Below are 22506 nucleotides of genomic sequence, written 5' to 3' on the forward strand. Positions count from 1 at the left end.
GGTTCACACCAAGGCAATGACAAGGGGAAATTAAAAGGAAGCAAATTCTGAAATACTAGAGAGGCAAATTTACAAATATTATTGACTCATTTCTGCTTGTCTAAATATCAGATGTACCCTCCTCAAAGGTCAAAGTTCTGACACCAGTGAGAATATTTAAAAACATTTAAATCTATGGCAAGCTCTGACAGTAATACCTAGAGGAATTTGAAAATCGTTATTACAGATACAGAAGTGCCCTTTATACTTAAAAAAAAAATCTACATTAACATTTTAGTTCTCATCTGTATATAAAGTAATGTATGACAAAACTATGAAAATATTTCATTAAGAATAAACCATTTTAAGTATTCAGGTAGAAAATTACTTTAAAATACATGCAAGGACAGTTTTGCCAGATATAGGATTCCTGGTTGGCAGTTTTTCTCTTTCAGTATCTTGAATATATCATACCACTGCCTTCTCGCCTCCATGGTTTCTGCTATAGATCCAAACTTAGCCTCAGTGAGCTTCCCTTGTATGTGATGGATTGCTTTTCTCTTGAAGCTTTCAGAATTCTCTCTTTGTTTTTGACATATGAAAGTCCGATTAGTAAGTGTCTTTGAGTAGGTCCATTTGGATCAATTCTATTTGGGGTACACTGCACTTCTTGGACTTGTAATTTTATGTCATTTTAACCAGTGTATGGACAGATGAGTAGAAAAATGGGGACAAAAAGTAAATGAATAATAGGAAGGGATGGGGGTAATGGGATGTTTTGGGTGTTCTTTTTTACTTTAACTTTATTCTTATTACTTTTGTTTGTGTGGTAATGAAAAGGTTTAAAAATTGATTTTGGTGATGGACGCATAACTGTATGATGGTACTTTGAACAACTGATTGTACACTTTGGATGACTGCATGGTATATGAATATATCTCAAGAAAATTGAATTTAAAAAACAAACATGCAGAATTGGGGAGGCGGGGCAAGATGGCAGACTGGTGAGCTGTATGTTTTAGTTACTCCTCCAGGAAAGTAGGTAGAAAGCCACGAACTGCGTGGACTGGACACCACAGAGCGATCTGACTTTGGGCATACTTCATACAACACTCATGAAAACGTGGAACTGCTGAGATCAGTGAAATCTGTAAGTTTTTGTGGCCAGGGGACCCACACCCCTCCCTGCCAGGCTCAGTCCTGTGGGAGGAGGGGCTGTCAGCTCCCGGAAGGAGAAGGGAAAACTGCAGTGACAGCCCTTATCAGAAACTCATTCTACTGATCCAAACTCCAACCATAGATAGACTGAGACCAGACACCAGAGAATCTGAGAGCACCCAGCACAGCAGAGAGGAGACAGGCATAGAAAAAAACAACACGAAAAACTCCAAAATAAAAGCGGAGGATTTTTGGAGTTCTGGTGAACATAGAAAGGGGAAGGGCAGAGCTCAGGCCCTGAGGCTCATATGCAAATCCCGAAGAAAAGCTGATCTCTCTGCCCTGTGGACCTTTCCTTAATGGCCCTGGTTGCTTTGTCTCTTAGCATTTCAATAACCCATTAGATCTGTGAGGAGGGCCTTTTTGTTTTTTTTTTCTAAAACAATTACTCTAAGAAGCTCATTACAGAAAGATTCAAAGACTTGCAATTTGGGCAGGTCAAGACAAGAGCAGAACTAAGAGACCTCTGAGACAAAAGGCAATAATCCAGTGGCTGAGAAAATTCACTAAACACCACAACTTCCCAAGAAAAGGGGGGTGTCCGCTCACAGCCATCATCCTGGTGGACAGGGAACAGTCCTGCCCATCGCCAGCCCCATAGCCCAGATCTGCCCCAGATAACCCAGTGTGACGGAAGTGCTTCAAATAACAGGCACACACCACAAAACTGGGCGTGGACATTAGCCTTCCCTGCAACCTCAGCTGACTGTCCCAGAGTTGGGAAGGTGGAGCAGTGTGAATTAACAAAGCCCCATTCAGCCATCATTTCAGCAGACTTGGAGCCTCCCTACACAGCCCAGCAGCCCAGAACTGCCCTGGGCGGACGGCACTCACCTGTGACATAACACAGTCATCCCTCAACAGAGGACTAGGGGGTGCACGGCCTGGAAGAGGGACCCACTTGCAAGTCTTAGGAGCCATACGCCAATACCAAGGACTTGTGGGGTCAGTGGCAGAGACAAACTGTAGCAGGACTAAACTGAAGGATTAGACTATTGCAGCAGCTTTAAAACTCCAGGATCACCAGGGAGATTTGATTGTTAGAGCCACCTCCCCTCCCTGACTGTCCAGAAACACGCCCCATATACAGGGTGGGCAACACCAACTACACACGCAAGCTTGGTACACCAATTGGACCCCGCAAGACTTACTCCCCCACTCACCACAAAGGCAAAGCAGGGGAGAACTGCCTTGTGGAGAACAGGTGGCTCGTGGACGCCACCTGCTGGTTAGTTAGAGGCAGTGTACTCCACGAAGCTGTAGATCTGATAAATTAGAGATAAGGACTTCAATTGGTCTACAAATCCCAGAAGAACCCTATCAAGTTCAGCAAATGCCAAGAGGCCAAAAACAACAGAAAATTATAAAACATATGAAAAAACCAGACGATATGGATAACCCAAGCCCAAGCACCGAAATCAAAAGATCAGAAGAGACACAGCACCTAGAGCAGCTACTCAAAGAACTAAAGATGAACAATGAGACCATAGTACGGGATACAAAGGATATCAAGAAGACCCTAGAAGAGCATAAAGAAGACATTGCAAGACTAAATAAAAAAATAGATGATCTTATGGAAATTAAAGAAACTGTTGACCAAATTAAAAAGATTCTGGATACTTATAGTACAAGACTAGAGGAAGTTGAACAATGAATCAGTGACCTGGAAGATGACAGAATGGAAAATGAAAGCATAAAAGAAAGAATGGGGAAAAAAATTGAAAAAATCGAAACGGACCTCAGGGATACAATAGATAATACAAAACGTCCGAACATAAGACTCATTGGTGTCCCAGAAGGGGAAGAAAAGGGTAAAGGTTTAGGAAGAGTATTCAAAGAAATTGTTGGGGAAAACTTCCCAAATCTTCTAAACAACATAAATACACAAATCATAAATGCTCAGCGAACTCCAAATAGAATAAATCCAAATAAACCCACTCCGAGACATATTCTGATCACACTCTCAAACATGGAAGAGAAGGAGCAAGTTCTGAAAGCAGCAAGAGAAAAGCAATTCACCACGTACAAAGGAAACAGCATAAGACTAAGTAGTGACTACTCAGCAGCCACCATGGAGGCGAGAAGGCAGTGGCACGATATATTTAAAATTCTGAGTGAGAAAAATTTCCAGCCAAGAATACTTTATCCAGCAAAGCTCTCCTTCAACTTTGAGGGAGAGCTTAAATTTTTCACAGACAAACAAATGCTGAGAGAATTTGCTAACAAGAGACCTGCCCTACTGGAGACACTAAAGGGAGCCCTACAGACAGAGAAACAAAAAAAGGACAGAGAGAGTTGGAGAAAGGTTCAGTACTAAAGAGATTCGGTATGGGTACAATAAAGGATATTAATAGAGAGAGGGGAAAAATATATATGACAAACATAAACCAAAGGATAAGATGGCTGATTCAAGAAATGCCTTCACGGTTATAACGTTGAATGTAAATGGATTAAACTCCCCAATTAAAAGATATAGATTCGCAGAATGGATCAAAAAAAATGAACCATCAATATGTTACATACAAGAGACTCATCTTTGACACAGGGACACAAAGAAACTGAAAGTGAAAGGATGGAAAAAAATACTTCATGCAAGCTACAGTCAAAAGAAAGCAGGTGTAGCAATACTAATCTCAGATAAAGACTTTAAATGCAGGCATGTTTTGAGAGACAAAGAAGGCCACTACATACTAATAAAAGGGGCAATTCAACAAGAAGAAATAACACTCATAAACGTCTATGTACCCAATCAAGGTGCCACAAAATACATGAGAGAAACACTGGCAAAACTAAAGGAAGCAATTGATGTTTCCACAATAATTCTGGGAGACTTCAACACATCACTCTCTCCTATAGAGAGATCAACCAGACAGAAGACCAGTAAGGAAATTGAAAACCTAAACAATCTGATAAATGAATTAGATTTAACAGACATATATAGAACATTACATCCAAAATCACCAGGATACACATTCTTCTCTAGTGCTCACGGAACTTTCTCCAGAATAGATCATATGCTGGGACATAAAACAAGCCTCAATACATTTAAAAAGATTGAAATTATTCAAAGCACATTCTCTGACCACAATGGAATACAATTAGAAGTCAATAACCATCAGAGACTTAGAAAATTCACAAATACCTGGAGGTTAAATAACACACTCCTAAACAATCAGTGGGTTAAAGAAGAAATAGCAAGAGAAATTGCTAAATATATAGAGATGAATGAAAATGAGAACACAACATACCAAAACCTATGGGATGCAGCAAAAGCAGTGCTAAGGGGGAAATTTATAGCACTAAACGCATATATTAAAAAGGAAGAAAGAGTCAAAATCAAAGAACTAATGCATCAACTGAAGAAGCTACAAAATGAACAGCAAACCAATCCTAAACCAAGTAGAAGAAAAGAAATAACAAGGATTAAACCAGAAATAAATGACATAGAGAACAAAAAAACAATAGAGAGGATAAATATCACCAAAAGTTGGTTCTTTGAGAAGATCAACAAGATTCACAAGCCCCTAGCTAGACTGACAAAATCAAAAACAGAGAAGACCCACATAAAGAAAATAATGAATGAAAAAGGTGACATAACTGCAGATCCTGAAGACATTAAAAAAATTATAAGAGGATATTATGAACAACTGTATGGCAACAAACTGGATAATGTAGAAGAAATGGACAATTTCCTGGAAACATATGAACAACCTAGACTGACCAGAGAAGAAATAGAAGACCTCAACCAACCCATCACAAGCAAAGAGATCCAATCAGTCATCAAAAATCTTCCCACAAATAAATGCCCAGGGCCAGATGGCTTCACAGGGGAATTCTACCAAACTTTCCAGAAAGAACTGACACCAATCTTACTCAAACTCTTTCAAAACATTGAAGAAAATGGAACACTACCTAACTCATTTTATGAAGCTAATATCAATCTAATACCAAAACCAGGCAAAGATGCTACAAAAAAGGAAAACTACCAGCCAATCTCCCTAATGAATATAGATGCAAAAATCCTCAACAAAATACTTGCAAATCGAATCCAAAGACACATTAAAAAAATCATACACCATGACCAAGTGGGGTTCATTCCAGGCATGCAAGGATGGTTCAACATAAGAAAATCAATCAATGTATTACAACACATTAACAAGTCAAAAGGGAAAAATCAAATGATCATCTCAATAGATGCTGAAAAAGCATTTGACAAAATCCAACATTCATTTTTGATAAAAACACTTCAAAAGGTAGGAATTGAAGGAAACTTCCTCAATATGATAAAGAGCATATATGAAAAACCCACAGCCAGCATAGTACTCAATGGTGAGAGACTGAAAGCCTTCCCTCTAAGATCAGGAACAAGACAAGGATGCCCGCTGTCACCACTGTTATTCAACATTGTGCTGGAAGTGCTAGACAGGGCAATCCGGCAAGACAAAGAAATAAAAGGCATCCAAATTGGAAAAGAAGAAGTAAAACTGTCATTGTTTGCAGATGATATGATCTTATATCTGGAAAACCCTGAGAAATCGACGATACAGCTACTAGAGCTAATAAACAAATTTAGCAAAGTAGCGGGATACAAGGTTAATGCACATAAGTCAGTAATGTTTCTATATGCTAGAAATGAACAAACTGAAGAGACACTCAAGAAAAAGATACCATTTTCAATATCAACTAAAAAATTCAATTACCTAGGAATAAACTTAACCAAAGATGTAAAAGACCTATACAAAGAAAACTACATAACTCTACTAAAAGAAATAGAAGGGGACCTTAAAAGATGGAAAAATATTCCATGTTCATGGATAGGAAAGCTAAATGTCATTAAGATGTCAATTCCACCCAAACTCATCTACAGATTCAATGCAATCCCAATCAAAATTCCAACAACCTACTTTGCAGACTTGGAAAAGCTAGTTATCAAATTTATTTGGAAAGGGAAGATGCCTCAAATTGCTAAAGACACTCTAAAAAAGAAAAACAAAGTGGGAGGACTTACACTCCCTGACTTTGAAGCTTATTATAAAGCCACAGTTGTCAAAACAGCATGGTACTGGCACAAAGATAGATATATAGATCAATGGAATCGAATTGAGAATTCAGAGACAGACCCTCAGATCTATGGCCGACTGATCTTTGATAAGGCCCTCAAAGTCACTGAACTGAGTCATAATGGTCTTTTCAACAAATGGGGCTGGGAGAGTTGGATATCCATATCCAAAAGAATGAAAGAGAACCCCTACCTCACACCCTACACAAAAATTAACTCAAAATGGACGAACGATCTCAATATAAAAGAAAGTACCATGAAACTCCTAGAAGATAATGTAGGAAAACATCTTGAAGACCTTGTATTAGGCGGCCACTTCCTAGACTTTACACCCAAAGCACAAGCAACAAAAGAGAAAATAGATAAATGGGAACTCCTCAAGCTTAGAAGTTTCTGCACCTCAAAGGAATTTCTCAAAAAGGTAAAGAGGCAGCCAACTCAATGGGAAAAAATTTTTGGAAACCATGTATCTGACAAAAGACTGATATCTTGCATATATAAAGAAATATTACAACTCAATGACAATAGTTCAGACAGCCCAATTATAAAATGGGCAAAAGATATGAAAAGACAGTTCTTTGAAGAGGAAATACAAATGGCCAAGAAACACATGAAAAAATGTTCAGCTTCACTAGCTATTAGAGAGATGCAAATTAAGACCACAATGAGATACCATCTAACACCGATTAGAGTGGCTGCCATTAAACAAACAGGAAACTACAAATGCTGGAGGGGATGTGGAGAAATTGGAAGTCTTATTCATTGTTGGTGGGACTGTATAATGGTTCAGCCACTCTGGAAGTCAGTCTGGCAGTTCCTTAGAAAACTAGATATAGAGTTACCATTCAATCCAGCGATCGCACTTCTCGGTATATACCCGGAAGATTGGAAAGCAGTGACACGAACAGATATCTGCACGACAATGTTCATAGCACCATTATTCACAATTGCCAAGAGATGGAAACAACCCAAATGTCCTTCAACAGATAAAGTGGACAAATAAAATGTGGTATATACACACAATGGAATACTACACGGCAGTAAGAAGGAACGATCTCGTGAAACATATGACAACATGGATGAACCTTGAAGACATAATGCTGAGAGAAATAAGCCAGGCACAAAAAGAGAAATATTATATGCTACCACTAATGTGAACTTTGAAAAATGTAAAACAAATGGCTTATAATGTAGAATGTAGGGGAACTAGCAATAGAGAGCAATTAAGGAAGGGGGAACAATAATCCAAGAAGAACAGATAAGCTATTTAACGTTCTGCGGATGCCCAGGAATGACTATGGTCTGTTAATTTCTGATGGATATAGTAGGAACAAGTTCACAGAAATGTTGCTATATTATGTAACTTTCTTGGGGTAAAGTAGGAACAGGTTGGAAGTAAAGCAGTTATCTTAGGTTAGTTGTCTTTTTCTTACTCCCTTGTTATGGTCTCTTTGAAATGTTCTTTCATTGTATGTTTTGTTTTGTTTTGTTTTAATTTTTTTTTCATACAGTTGATTTAAAAAAGAAATAAAGTTAAAAAAAAAAAAACAAGGGAAAAAATATGTAGTGCCCCCTTGAGGAGCCTGTGGAGAATGCAGGGGTATTGGCCTACCCCACCTCGATGTTTGCTAACATGACCACAGACACAGGGGACTGGTGGTTTGATGGGTTGAGCCCTCTACCATAGGTTTTACCCTTGGGAAGACGGTTGCTGTAAAGGAGAGGCTAGGCCTCCCTCTAATTGTGCCTAAGAGCCTCCTCCCGAATGCCTCTTTGTTGCTCAGATGTGGCCCTCTCTCTCTAGCTAAGCCAACTTGAAAGGTGAAATCACTGCCCTCCCTACTACGTGGGATCAGACACCCAGGGGAGTGAATCTCCCTGGCAACGTGGAATATGACTCCCGGGGAGGAATGTAGACCTGGCATCGTGGGACGGAGAACATCTTCTTGACCAAAAGGGGGATGTGAAAGGAAATGCAATAAGCTTCAGTGGCAGAGAGATTCCAAAAGGAGCCGAGAGGTCACTCTGGTGGGCACTCTTACGCACACTTTAGACAACCCTTTTTAGGTTCTAAAGAATTGGGGTAGCTGGTGGTGGATACCTGAAACTATCAAACTACAACCCAGAACACATGAATCTCGAAGACAATTGTATAAAAATGTAGCTTATGAGGGGTGACAATGGGATTGGGAAAGCCATAAGGACCACACTCCCCTTTGTCTAGTTTATGGATGGATGAGTAGAAAAATAGGGGAAGGAAACAACCAAACAAACAGACAAAGGTACCCAGTGTTCTTTTTTACTACAATTGCTCTTTTTCACTTTAACTATTATTCTTGTTATTTTTGTGTGTGTGCTAATGAAGGTGTCAGGGATTGATTTATGTGATGAATGTACAGCTATGTAATGGTACTGTGAAAAATCGAATGTACGATATGTTTTGTATGACTGCGTGGTATGTGAATATATCTCAATAAAATGAAGATAAAAAAATTCAATTGATTGAAAAAAAAACATGCAAAATGTCCTTTAATATTCACAAAAACCTTTAATACATAGATTGTATATTAAGTAATAAGAATAGCCTGACAGTTGAAATATTCTGCATGAACTTTTTTTTTTTTTTTTACCTTCGGCACCACAGCAAGGAAAAGTTGATGGTAGTTTACAAATTCAAAAAGAAACTGTGAAGTTTCTACTGCCACTTAAAAGAAAGTACAATTTCCCCTCATCTTTCTTTCTCTAAATTGTGCAAAGTGGAATGAAAGAAATAAAGGGTGGGCTGTGGGGTTTGGGGTGCTTATTTTTTGTACCGATTTTTTTATTCTCCAGCTTTCAGTGCCAAAGAAGCCACGCTGAGTGAGGGCACTGTCTGGCAAAACAGTATTTCAATAAAAGACAGAAAGCCAAAAGAAAGAAAGACATAAAGGGACCAGCATAGCCAAGAAACCAGTTCTACTAGACACTTCCCCAAATACTATTAAGAATTTTGCTACATAGTATCCTTACCTAGATGAGCTGCCACTATGTAGGAATTTAGCCAGATGCACCGCTTTTTACATAATTGGTAACTAATTAAAAATAAGTGAAACTTCTTTAATACTGCATTTTGCATGTTGTCTGAAATATACTCCCCTTTTAGAAAAAAATAAAAACAATTATCAAGAAATAGCAAATGCAAGTCATATGACCTGAAATACTTCTCTAACCCATTCTTAAAGTTAATGTCAGTTTTGTCTAAGTTCAGTCAACTCAGTTCCCCTCTTCCCCTGATTTACCAAACTCTTGAAAGTTAGAATAACCACCTAAAAACTATTTGTACAAGCTTTTACATGTAAAAATGCCATACTTTACTTATCATCAAACAAACAGAATCCCAAGCAGTGTGCCTATTGCTATTTCTGGCCTATTCAGGAAACCCATATCCCAAAGAAGACAACTTTTAGTACATAGGTCAAGCCACAGCTATCAAAAGAAAATATGGATTCTGTCTAGGCTTCACGTGAAGACACCAAACAAAACAAAACAAAACAAAACAAAAAAACAAAAAGGGAAAGGAACACTAAAATTGAGACTAGAATAAGCAAGCAATCAAAATACACAAAATATGAACTAATCTTTAGCTCATGTAAGTAGAACCAAGTGGTTCAATTAAAGATACTTTGATTTAGTAATTCTACTTCTTGGAATTCTTTTCTTAAGAAATCGAGATGTGGGCATACATAGCCACCAAGACACTTAGGACATCTTTTCAAAAAAAAACAATGTTCAACTACAAACAACCTAAATGACCAAATACTGGGAGATGAGTTTTAAAAAATTTTGTTATAATGGAGTACTTTGCAGCAATTAAGAACAATGTAAAAGAAATCTGACAGCATTCAAAGATGATCAGATTATAGATTCAAGTTTTAAAAAGTTATAAAACTAAGTATGTGTATTAATTTTAGTAAACAATATTACATATCTATATGTTTTAAAACTTTTATTCAGGAATATATGATGCTTATACAACTGGGTGATGGGAATAGTTAACTTTGAAACTGTTAATAAGGACAGGAAATGAAACTTGTATGGCTCGGAATGTACTCATAAATTTTGGGACCATTTCAATATGTTTGCTATCAGAAATAGAATGTGCTGAATCAATCAAATTAGACAAATGTATCTAAAACCCTAAAGCTGTTTTAACTCTACTTATTCCAGTACAAACAACTTCCTAAATAATCTTCCTTTTTCCTAACATGGAAGAAGTGAATTTGTTTCTTACAACCAAAAGACTTAAACATGATCTTGGGGATTTTGCTGCCATCAATTATTCCTCCACCTATCATATTCAACTTATTTTATTACTTATTTTTATTCCTCTTGTTCAAACTTCTTCAACCTGATGCTGCTGTTTTAAAGAAAAGAGATTTTTATTATTAAACACAAGCAAACCAAACAGGAAGCTGTTCTAGACTAATGAATTGTTCTTACATTTTGAGGGATCATGATTTCTTTGGAAACTGGTAACTATAGAACCTCTTCCCAGAAGAAAAGCACATGGACTTATTCTTTATAAGATTATCCTTATTATTATTTTTATTTGATTGCTTTATGGCCTAAAAAGAATTTATCTACAATTACAAAATCAAATACTTCTAAAGAAACAGGGTATGTTTCTTTTGGCGCTAGAAAAGTTAATATTTCATCTGCTTTGTTTTCAACTTTCCATGTGAAAACATACCTATAGCACTTGTGAAGGTCAATAACACAAACTATGTATATTTGTCCCACACCTCAACAGCAGAAATGCCAGGTTTTTATTTCTTTTGTACTCTCACAGCATATCAGAATAATAGGCTCCCAATGAGCCTACTATCTGAGTTCTCATGTAGAACTCCAATCTATCCCCCATTCAGGCAATAAAAGCACAAGAAAATCCACAAACATATTTTTAAGGATATGGCAAGAACTTTTTTTTGCATTATTTAAATGAAAACAAAACTCCCACTTCTAAGAGTATTTCTAACCAATTCAGCAAAGCAAAAGTACTTTAAAAGATTATATAGACATGCTTCCCTGCCTCATTTAAAGTAGAGCCCAAGCACTGACATTACCAAAAATATATGTAAATTAAAGATACCGTATATGAAAATTCAGGTAGATCCATGAAATGTTCCTAAATATACTTACCGAAAGATAGCTATTATTGTCCACGTCATCAGTGATGGTTTGGCGTTCTCCTTTATAATTAATTTTCCGAAATCTTCGTCGAGACTGTCTGGCAGGAATTTCTCTGTATAGAATACTTTCTTCATTGTCTTTGGAATTCTCTACCTGAAACACATGTTCATATTCTTGATTAAATATCCATTTTTTCCATATTACTGACAGTCTATGAAGTCTTAACAGGCTCATAAGGAGGCTTTATTTACTTCTTGCAAGAAAATACCTCAAGAAAACAGTCTGTAAAGGATAGTGCTCATGAGTTAAAAAAGATAAAAGTGACATTATTATAAAGATCTGGAGACCACAGTTTCCTTCCAGGAAATAGTCTCTCTTGCTCACATAAACATATATCCTCTAAATGAAGTCACTTACCAGAAATGAAGTCAGTTAACTACACCTACATGTCCAATAATTACAACTTCTGAGTTAGTCTTATTACAAATTGCCTGATTATACCCATATTTTATTTAGCAAGCAGTCATGGTTATATTTTCAGTGAACAGCTAAACAGTAAAACAAAAATGCCTTATCTTTTATTCGTTGGTTTCCATCTTAATGCAGAATGACAGCCACTAGTAAAGCTGGCCTCTTATAAGGAAGAAAGAAGGGAAAACGAACATTTATAGAAGGCTTAAAATGGGCCAGCATGTATGTACTTTATATTTAGTCCACAAAACAGCCCTCAAGAGTGATATTTATTAAAGGTTAAGCTGGAATACAACCCTGTCTGTCTTCAAAGTTTATGCTGTTGACATAAGAACACACTGCTTGCCTAATTATAGGCTAAACCATAGTTTAAAAAATTAACTGTTTTTACAAAGGCATACTGATATGTTTGAAATTATACCTTATAACTCAGCTTACATCCAATAAATGCCAAGTGATGATTAGAATAACTACTCTTCTTGTTAATGTCCTACCTCTTGCTAATACCATCAAAATTTTCCTAGTCACCCAATATGAAGTCTCATTACCATTCCCAACTCCTCTGTTTGTTTTCCAAATTCCAATCCAATTAGTTCTCAGAACTTGTGGATTTTTTTTTTCTATAATCCCCTTTCACAATGCCCTTTCTTTCATTCCCATTACCACGAACTCTTACTCAAGTCTTAACCACATCATTCTTGAAGAGGTGATAGATAATAGGTGATACTGCTGCTTCAGATACCTCCCTCTCTAATTTTATCTTATTGGTCAGAAAAATTACCCAAATAAATCATTACATCTGGTCTCTTATTCAAAAAACAACAATGAACATCTAATGTCTACCAAATGAAGTTTAAACACATTTGACATTCAAAGATATGTATACTCCATTTCCAAAATACTTTTATCACTTACCTTACATGCTTAACCCTTGAAAAGCTGGTCCCTTTCCTCCTTCTCCCCCCCCCCCCCCAAATATCCTCACATAAAATCTCCAATGAGATATGCAAAATTTCCTGACTATTTCTCAGAAAGAGCTGATATCTAAGCTCTTCTGTTTCAAGTCTACGAGTTCAAGTGTAAGAAGCAGCCAAGCCAATGTGACTATTCATGGGACCCTATATATAAATGACTTATACTCTACAATCTAAGTAACTTAAGTAGCTTTACTTAGATTATTTCCTCAATCTTATTACCCTACCCATTGTTATCTTCAAAGGCGAAACACAACCAATCATTTAAGACACAGATCAATGTCAGATGTAACCATAGATGAATGTCCTTTGGAACTGACTTGTGCATATGCAATCTAGAAATCTCATTAATGGGATATGGTCCCTTTTGCCTTCAGGCCTCTGCATATGCTACTTCTGCACTTAAACATTCCTCCTTTGTCAATACGTTAACCTCCTACACATACTTCAAACAACCTTTCCTCTGCCCCAAGAAGGTACTACTCCTATCATACTAACTATACCTGCTATGCTTATGGATAAAGCTGCCTCATTAACAAGAGAACAAGCTCTCTAAGGCAGAAACCATGTTATATTATATTATATTAATCTTTATTCACCTAACACTCAAAAAGGTCTGACAAAATAAAAGTTAAAGTCCCCTCTTCTCTCCAAATATGTTAGGTTCTTGGAACTATGTATAAGGTATATAAAAAACATACAGGTAGTCAGAACAAATTACTGAATATTACTCTTCTGAAAGGTAAAATCCAGAAAAGACAGGGGACTGATTCTTAGTTGACAACTAAAATCTCTTTGCGATTCAATTTTCTCTTCTGGAAAATTAAAGAACAATAATATTTACTGAATCACCACACTAGGCCATTTTTCAGACTAAAGTTTTGTAGCTTACCTCATTTAAGGTTCACAACAACCCTTTTATACAGCTACTCTTCCAGTTTAACAAATGGTGCACAGTTTCATAAAACTTACATGATTCACTTAAGTGGGTGAGTCAGGACTCAAAACCCAAGGCTGATTAAAATTTTCCCTCATACTGCCTTATTTTAAGGGGTGAACTAGATTATTTATCTACTTTAGGTGAAAGTCTGGTATTACCTGATTCTTACATGTTTTAATATCTAGCATACATAGAGTAAAAGCAGAGATTTAACCAATAAAGTTTTCTAAAAGTAGAAATCGAAGCAAAATAAATTGAGGGAAGGACTTCCTAGGCTTCAAAATATTGGGAAAAAGTAATAAAAGAAGAGAAAAATCTAACCATGACTTTTATTTCCAGGAGCAATGAAGCTCCCACTGAATAAAACTGCAATGTGAGATTAAAACAAACAAAAGTTGCAAATGAATAAACGAAATGGCATAAAAGTCAAGAATCTGCAAAGGCCAAGAATGAAGTGAAAATAAGAATACCTGAAGGTAAACTTCTAACAAAACCCCTGATCTACCAAAGTTTCTGCCAAACCCTAAAGAGTAGACCTTTTACTTTGATGTTTGCAGGGAGAGAATCCATCAAAGGTGGGAGATCCAATAGGCGACATGCTCAAAAAGCTCACCCAAAATAGCTACATCCTCACTGCAAGGAGTAAGCAAGGTACAAGCCTACCTTGCAGAAAGAGATAAGAAGAAAACTTGGCTGGTAAGCTTTCTTGGGAGTACAGGGGGAGAGTGGAAAAGCAACCAAACAAAAAAAATCCTTTCCCCCAAGAATTCAAAACCAAAAGTCATCCCTCTCACTAATCTGTAGTTTGAATTTATAATACCCAAAGAACAAAAGTAAATTTAAAGAAATCCAGGACTGCTAATGTTCATTAGCAACTAGCAGAAACAAATGAAAAACCTCTAGGCAAGAATGCAACTTTAACCTAAACCTCAAAGAACTCCTACATCTAAAGGTCCCAGATAGATAAACTCATAGACAAACAGAGAAAAACAATGACAACAAAAACCCAATTATATCAGCAAGGAAGACAATGAGTAATAACAGATCAAAAAAAAAAAAAAAAAAAAAAGCAGAATCAAACTTGAAAGAACTCCATATATTGGAAATATCAGAGAATAACATAAAGCTATAATAAAAACTTTCAAACAGAAAAAAAACAACTTGAAAATGAGGAAGAGATTATAAATAATAAACAAGCAGGTGTGAAAAGCCATCAAATAGATCTTCTAAAAATAATGCTTAAAAGAAAAACATCAATGGGTGATTTTTGCTACTGGCCATGATGAAGTAAATGCCAACAGACTTGCTATACCATTGAAAGCAACTACCAAAAACTGGACATAATACAGGAGTCAATTGTTCTTAGGTACTGAACAATGTGTATTATATGTGTTTTCTTTGAAATAAGTAAATATGAGTCCCATAACAGCCTTGGTTTTCTGCATACTGTCTTTCTGCCACAGTGCATGGAGGTGGAGCTCAAGAAAAGCAGTAAGTATTCTGAGAGGAGAAATGTAGTATTTGAAGGAGTTATAGGTTATTACAATTGCTGGAATTTGTATGGCAGGCTACTGGGGAAAGAGGGAACCATATGTTTGGGGATACGGGAAGAGTATTGCAGAAATCTGTGTGGGGATTTTCCATGGATATTTGGCTAATGAGTGGGCTGGATATGCTCAGGGAAAACTTACATGGCTTAGCAGAAATTCCCTTTTGAGAGAATGAGAGGTGAATAGTGATTCCAGAGGTCTTACAGAGCAGGAGAAATGTTGGTATTCCAGCCCAGCCAAAGTACAGTTCCTTGAGCATCTGGCTGAGATAAAGAGGTAAGGATTGGAATTTAAATTAAAAGTCAACCCCTAAACCCAGGTTCAAACTTGAAAAAGAACTGCCCCAACAAAGAATAAAATTAAACCTTGACAATACCAAAGGATGTACCAGTAACATAACTGCCTGGAGAACAAAGCTAAACAATCTGTTAAGTGAAGACGACAGAAACCAAGACTCTGACAATGCATCATCTATAATGCCCTGCACACGTGTGAAGAGGCACAAAAATAATGACCTACCTACAAGATTAAAAAGGACTTGGTAGAAACAGACCTTGACCTTAACCCTACTTCAGCTGGAATTAGGAGACAATGAATTTAAGGGATTAAAAAAAGAGTTAAATTAGTGAACAGATGGAAATCCTTAAAAAGAAATGAAAATCATTTCTAAAAAAAGGCCAAATAAATATTATAGAAATGAAAAGCAGCATATCTAATATGAATACACTGGATGTGCTAATCAGCCTAGAGACTACTGAAGACTAATTCAGTAAGATTGATGTAAACAGCCAATCTAAAGAACAGAAAGAAAAAACATTGTTTAAAGAAAAAACAAAACAAAACAAAACAAAAAAACAGAGCCAATATAAAGTGCTCTAACACATGAGTATTGGAGTCTCGGAAAAAAGATGAAAAAGAGAATGGGCAGAAAAAATATCTGAAAAAACTGATCATTTCTCAAATCTGGTGAATTAAACCCCAAATTACATGAATAAAAAAGCAAGGGTAAAAACACAACCCACTCTAAAGAGACAAAGCAATCAACAGAACAAACTACTCTTAAACGTAGAAATGACGCAGATGCTGGAACAATCAGATGGAGAATATAAAATAATTATGATTAATATCTTAAAGGCAAAGGTGGACAACATGCATAGACAGATGGAAAATTTCAGCAGAGAGAAGGAAAATATAAGATAGAGTGAAATGAAATGGTAGAAATAAAAAACATGGCAATAGAGATGAAGAATGCCTTTGACAGTCTCATCAGCAGACTTCAAACAACTGAGGGAAAAAATCAATGAACTTAAAATGGGTCAACAGAAATTACTGAAAATGAAACAGAAAAAGAAGAGTAAAATTAACAATGAACAAACTGAATGGCATATTAATATGCAACTTTCAAAAAGGCAACAGAAGGGGAAAGACAATACTCAAAGAGAAAATTACTGAGAATTTTCCATTTCTGACTGAAAAAATAAAAAGCCCCCCAAAATCCAAAGCAGGATAATTAAAAACAACAAATCCTTACACAAAAGATAAATAAAGTCATTTATTCAGCCAGAGGGAGAATATAAATGCTATAAATGAATGTCTATTAAATTAACACCTGACTTCTCAAAAACAATGGGTACTAGAAATCAGAAGAATGTATTGATTGTGCTGAGAAAAAAAAACTCTCCCAAAAATTGTACTTACATAAAGATGATCCTCCAAGAATGAGGCAAAATAAAGATATTTTCAGACAAAAAAGAAAAGAAGAAGAAAAAATAGTTCACCCACCCAAGAGTACTTACCAATAAAAGACCTTCACTAAAAGAAAACTTTAAAGGATGTATTTCAGGCATAAGTGTTCCCAAAGATAAGGTCTCAGATGTAAGAAGGAATTAAAAGCAAAGGAATACTCAATATATGGCTAAATCTGAAAAAATACTGACTGCAAAAATAATAAAACAATGTAAAATTTTTGGAATAAATAAGGAGAACTAAAATATGAGACAATAGCAATTACATTTGTATATGGTGAAATGCTTTAAATTCTTGTAAGTCTAGCTACATACCAACTCTGGCTGTTTTTTAAGTAGATATTTAAAAATAGACCAAATACCATTTTAAAGGGAGTACTGGGGTACGGGTGTGTGTTTGGGGAAAAAAACACCTAAGTATTAAAGAAGGCAAAATGATGAGGAGAGGGAGAAAAACGCAGAATAAATAGAAAGCATATAAAGTGTTAAATATAAACCCAAATCTATTAGCAATCAAAATAAATGTAATTGGAAGAGTCTTTCCAGGTAATAAAACAAAATTTTAATACCAAATGCAGAAAAAAAAAGGAATATTTCCCAACTATTAAGGCTCACAGAATTCTGAAACAAAAAATACGAAAAAATTATCAGAAATTAAAACTAAATTAAATTAAAATAGGAAACATCTAATATAAATTATATTAAGAGCTCTCCTAAAGAGAAAAAGCCATAAATCATTCTAACAAGTGGAGAATAAAGTTTTTATTAGAAAAAATTTTAATGTGGTAACATATATATAACATAAAATTTGCCATTCTAACAATCTTTAAATGTATAATTCAATGGTGTGAATTCCATTTACAGTGTTGTGTTACAAACATTGTTATCCATTACCAAAACTTGGCAGAAAAAGTTTTTGGTAAATTTCAGTAGCTTTCCACCTAAAAATTCTTGGCAATATTTTCTGATACTCAGGTTATCCCTTTTAAGTAAGTTAATAAGAACTTTTGACAGAACCCCAATAGTTTTTGATATTTCCTTGTTTCTTACCCAAGAAATTTCAGTCTCATAAATTTGCTGTCCCATATCTGATAAAAACAATTACTATATGAAGGCCTATTTCTTTTCAGTTGAGAAGTGGTATTTACTCACCATCATCTGGGATTAGAAGTGTTTATAGCTATCTGGTTGTCACTGCTTATAAGCTTGTATTATTAATAATAATACATCAATTTTACTTAGTTAAAAATTTTAATTACTTCCATTTACATTATATTTAAAATATACAGAATATATAATATACATATATGTATTATCTATTCATGTATAATAGCTTTATATTAACACTATCAACACTAACACTAATATCTTGGCACTACATAATCTTGGTTCCTAAAAACATGTTCATATATATATATATATATATGTATGTATGTACTTCTGCATATATACTATACAGTACTAGTTATTAGCAGGGCCAGTCTAGTTAGTGGTAACAGCAAAGCTGGACCTACAAGAGATCCTAAGAAGAGTTCTACAGGTTGAAAGGATAGGACAATAGATAACAGATGAAATAAAGACCTCTGGTACTGGTAAAAGCATGGGTAAATGTAAATGCCAATACTATTGTATTTTTGGTTTGAATATCCACTTTTAATATTCTATAGGATCTAAAAGGCAAGAACATAAAATGTAATGATAAATCAGTGGTTTTAGACTCATAATGTATAAACATGCAATATGCGACAACTACAAAAAAGGTGGGGGGACAAAGGGGTACAGAAACACAGTTCATGTATACTACTGAAGTTAAGGTGGTATCAGAGCAAACAAGATTGTTATAGACTTAAGATACTAAATTTAAGTCCATGGTAACTACAAATAAATTATCAGAGAATATGCAAGCTTACAAAGACAACAGTTAGAGTAGAGGGTACCAGTAACAGAAGTCAGGGAGAATGGAAAGTTAATGCATAATATGTATAGGTTTCTTGTTTGGGAAGATGGGAAAGTTTTAGTAATGAAAGTTGGTGAGAGTACTGCAACATTGTAAAGGTGATTAATCCCAATATCCCAATAAATGGTATGCTTGGGAGAGATCGAGATAGGAAATTTTATGTTGCATACGTCTTTCCACAATTACAAAAAAAAAAAAAGAAACTAAAGAGACAATGACAATTAAATATAATGCATAATCCTAGAGAGGATCTAACAAGGAAAGAGAAAAGGCTCAAAAAGACATTATTGGGACATTATGAGGAAAATGAAACACAGACTGTAAGCTTTATATCAATGTTTAATTTCTTGAGCTGGATAACAGCACTTCATGTGGTTACATAAGCGAATATCCTTGTTCTTCAAAAATGCACATGGCTGTATTAAGTGTTCAAGGAGCATGATATATACAACCTACACTCAAGTACTCAGAAAATGGATTGATAGAGAGGGAGGGACGGTGCAAAGAGAGACAGCAAACATGGCAAATGTTAAAATTGATGGATCTGGGAGACAGATGTATGTTGAACCTCTCTGTTTGGGGTTTGTTAAAATTGATGGATCTGGGAGACAGATGTATGTTGAACTCTCTGTTTGGGGTTTGTATTATTTTGTAAGTGTCCTGTAAGTTTGAAAGAATTTTTAAAAAAGGAAAAGTGCATGTCCTTAAGAAAAGTAAGAGAAGTTAAACTCCGAATTGCCGTACGATCAGCAATTCCACTCTTTGAAAAAAGGGACTCAAATAGATACTTGTACAGGAATGTTCAAATCAGCATTATGTTCAATAGCCAAAAGGTGGAAGTAACCCAAGTTTCCATCAAGAAATGAATGGGGGAGGGAAGATGGTGGATTAGGAGAGTCAAGGCAAAAAACGTCTCCGTGAAAAACACGAGATAAAAGACAGACAGTGTTCCAGAATACCAGTTAAAGCGCTGCACTGACTGGACAAGGTCTGCCAAATCCACAGGGACTGTGCACTTGGTGAAACCAAGAGTCTGCATTCAGAAACGAGTGAGTGAGGCTGCTACGGAGCCAGCAGCCATCCCATGGTCGGGAGAAACCGGGGATTGGTGTATGGAGAGGGGTAAGTTTAAAAACCCCAAAAGCGTCTGTGGATCTGGCAGCCCCAGTTGAGCGTGCGGGGAGTGTCTTCCCCACCCCGTGCACTCACCTCAGTATCTGGCGTGGATGATAGCCTTTCGCACACCTGCAGCTAATTGTCCCAGAGCTAGGAAGGCATCGGTCTATGAAAAGCGAGGAATTACCATGGCCCATACAGCCATCTTTTCAGTGGGCTGGGAACACCCCTGTGCAACAGTGCAGCCCAGAGCTACGCTGCACAGTGAAGTGCGGTGGAAGTGCCTTCCAAATCCTGGGAAAGTGCCTACCAAACCCTGGGAACCCGCCTCTGTACCTGGCATGGATAATAGCCTTTCACACACCCAAAACTAACTGTCCCAGAGCTACAAAGGTGGAGGTCTGCGAAAAAGGGGAAACTACCAAATTCCCTACAGCCAATCTCTCAGCGGGCTAGAAATGCCCCTGCGAGGCTTAGCTGCCCAGAGCTTCCCTTGGAGACTGCACTCACCAGTGACGTTGTGCTGCTGCCCCCCACCACGGAGACCCCTGGAGGCGGGGCCTGCCAGGGGCCCTACACCAATACCAGGGACTTGTGGGTTCACAGCAGAGACAGACTGTGGGCAGACTGAGTTGAAGGTTTGGACTTCTGCAACAGCTTTAAGTCTCTAGGAATGCCTGGGTGATTTGATTCTTAAAGGCGCCCTCCGTCCCTAACATTCAGGGCTGGCAGCACCAACTAGACACAAAAATCTGATGTAATGATTGGACCCCAAGAAGACTGGATCCCCACTCACCACACAGACAAAGTTGGGGAGAACTGGCTTGAAAAAAAGTTGGGTAATACATAGCTTGCAGGCGCCATCTGCTGGTAACCCAGGGAAATTGCACACCATCAAGCTGTAGCTCTGATAAATAGGAGATAATTGTTCAAATAAGACTGCATATCCTAAAATAACCCTATCAAGATAGGCAAATGCCAACAGGCCAAAAACAACCGAAAATTTTAAAGCACATGAAGAACGCAGGAGACATGGATAACCCAAACCCAAACACCCAAATCTAAAGATCAGAAGAGACACAGTACTTGGAGCAATTAATCAAAGAACTAATGACAAACAATGAGATCATTGCACAGGATATAAAGAACATGAAGAAGACCCAAGAAGGGCATAAAGAAGAATCTGCAAGAGTAAATTAAAAAATAGATGACCTTATGGAAGTAAAAGAAACTGTTGATCAAATTAAAAAGTTTCTAGATACACACAGTACTAGATTAGAGGAAGCTGAGGAGAGAATCAGTGAGCTGGAAGAGGCCAGAACAGACAGTGAAAGTACAAAAGAAAGAATGGGGAAAAAAATCGAAAAACTTGAAAAGGACCTCAGGAATATGACGGACAACATAAAGCATGTAAATATAAGAATCATTGGTATTCCTGAAGGTGAAGAGCAGTGTAAAGGTCTAGCAAGAGTATCTGAAGAAATTGTAGGCGAAAACTTCCCATACCTACTAAACAACATAAATACACAAATCACAGAGGAACAATGAACTCCAAACACAATAAATTCAAATAAACCCATTCCGAGACTATTATGATCAGATTTCCAAAAGCTAAAGAGAAGAAGCAAGTTCTGAAAGCAGCAAGAGAGAAGCAATTCACCACCTACAAAGCAAATGGCATAAGACTAAACAATGAATACTCAGCGGCCACCATGGAGGCAAGAAAGCAGTGGTATGACATATTCAAAATTCTGAAAGAGAAAAACTGCCAACCAAGAATTCTTTATCCAGGAAACCTCTCCTTCAAATTTGAGGGAGAGATTAAATTTTTCATAGACAAACAAAAGAATCTGCTAACAAGAGACTTGCCCTACTTGAGATACTAAAGGGGGCCCTACCAAGAGAGAAACAAAGAAAGGAGAGAGAGGTATGGAGAAAGGTTCAGAACTAAAGAAATTTAGTATGGGTATGTTAAAGGAAATTAAGAGAGAGTGGGACAGAATATATCTGACAAACATAAACCAAAGGATAGGATGGCTAATTCAAGAAATGCCTTAACAGTAATAATGTTGAATGTGAATGGATTAAACTCCCGAATTAAAAGATATAGATTGGCAGGATGGATTAAAAAATATGAGTCATCAATATGTTGCTTACAAGAGACTCATCTTCAACATAAGGACATAAAGAAATTGAAAGTGAAAGAATGGAAGACAATATTTCATGGAAGCTACAGCCAAAAGAAAGCAGGAGTAGCAATATTAATCTCAGATAAAACAGACTTTAAATGCAAGGATGCTATGAGAGACAAGGAAGGTCACTACATAT

The 22506-nt window shown here is 36.6% G+C and overlaps 1 protein-coding gene across 4 annotated transcripts in view; it reads right to left on the reverse strand.

The window, feature by feature from the left end:
• RAPGEF6 (Rap guanine nucleotide exchange factor 6) overlaps positions 1-22506 on the reverse strand; it is a 279739-nt gene that overhangs the window by 140156 nt on the left and 117077 nt on the right. For all 4 annotated transcript variants that reach the window (XM_037802240.1, XM_037802242.1, XM_037802243.1 and 1 more), the window contains one exon: positions 11435-11578. In XM_037802240.1, the coding sequence (XP_037658168.1) occupies positions 11435-11578 (144 nt within the window). The remainder of the gene's footprint in view (positions 1-11434; positions 11579-22506) is intronic.

Source organism: Choloepus didactylus, chromosome 13 (genome assembly GCF_015220235.1).
Source record: "Choloepus didactylus isolate mChoDid1 chromosome 13, mChoDid1.pri, whole genome shotgun sequence".
Lineage (NCBI taxonomy): Eukaryota > Metazoa > Chordata > Mammalia > Pilosa > Megalonychidae > Choloepus > Choloepus didactylus.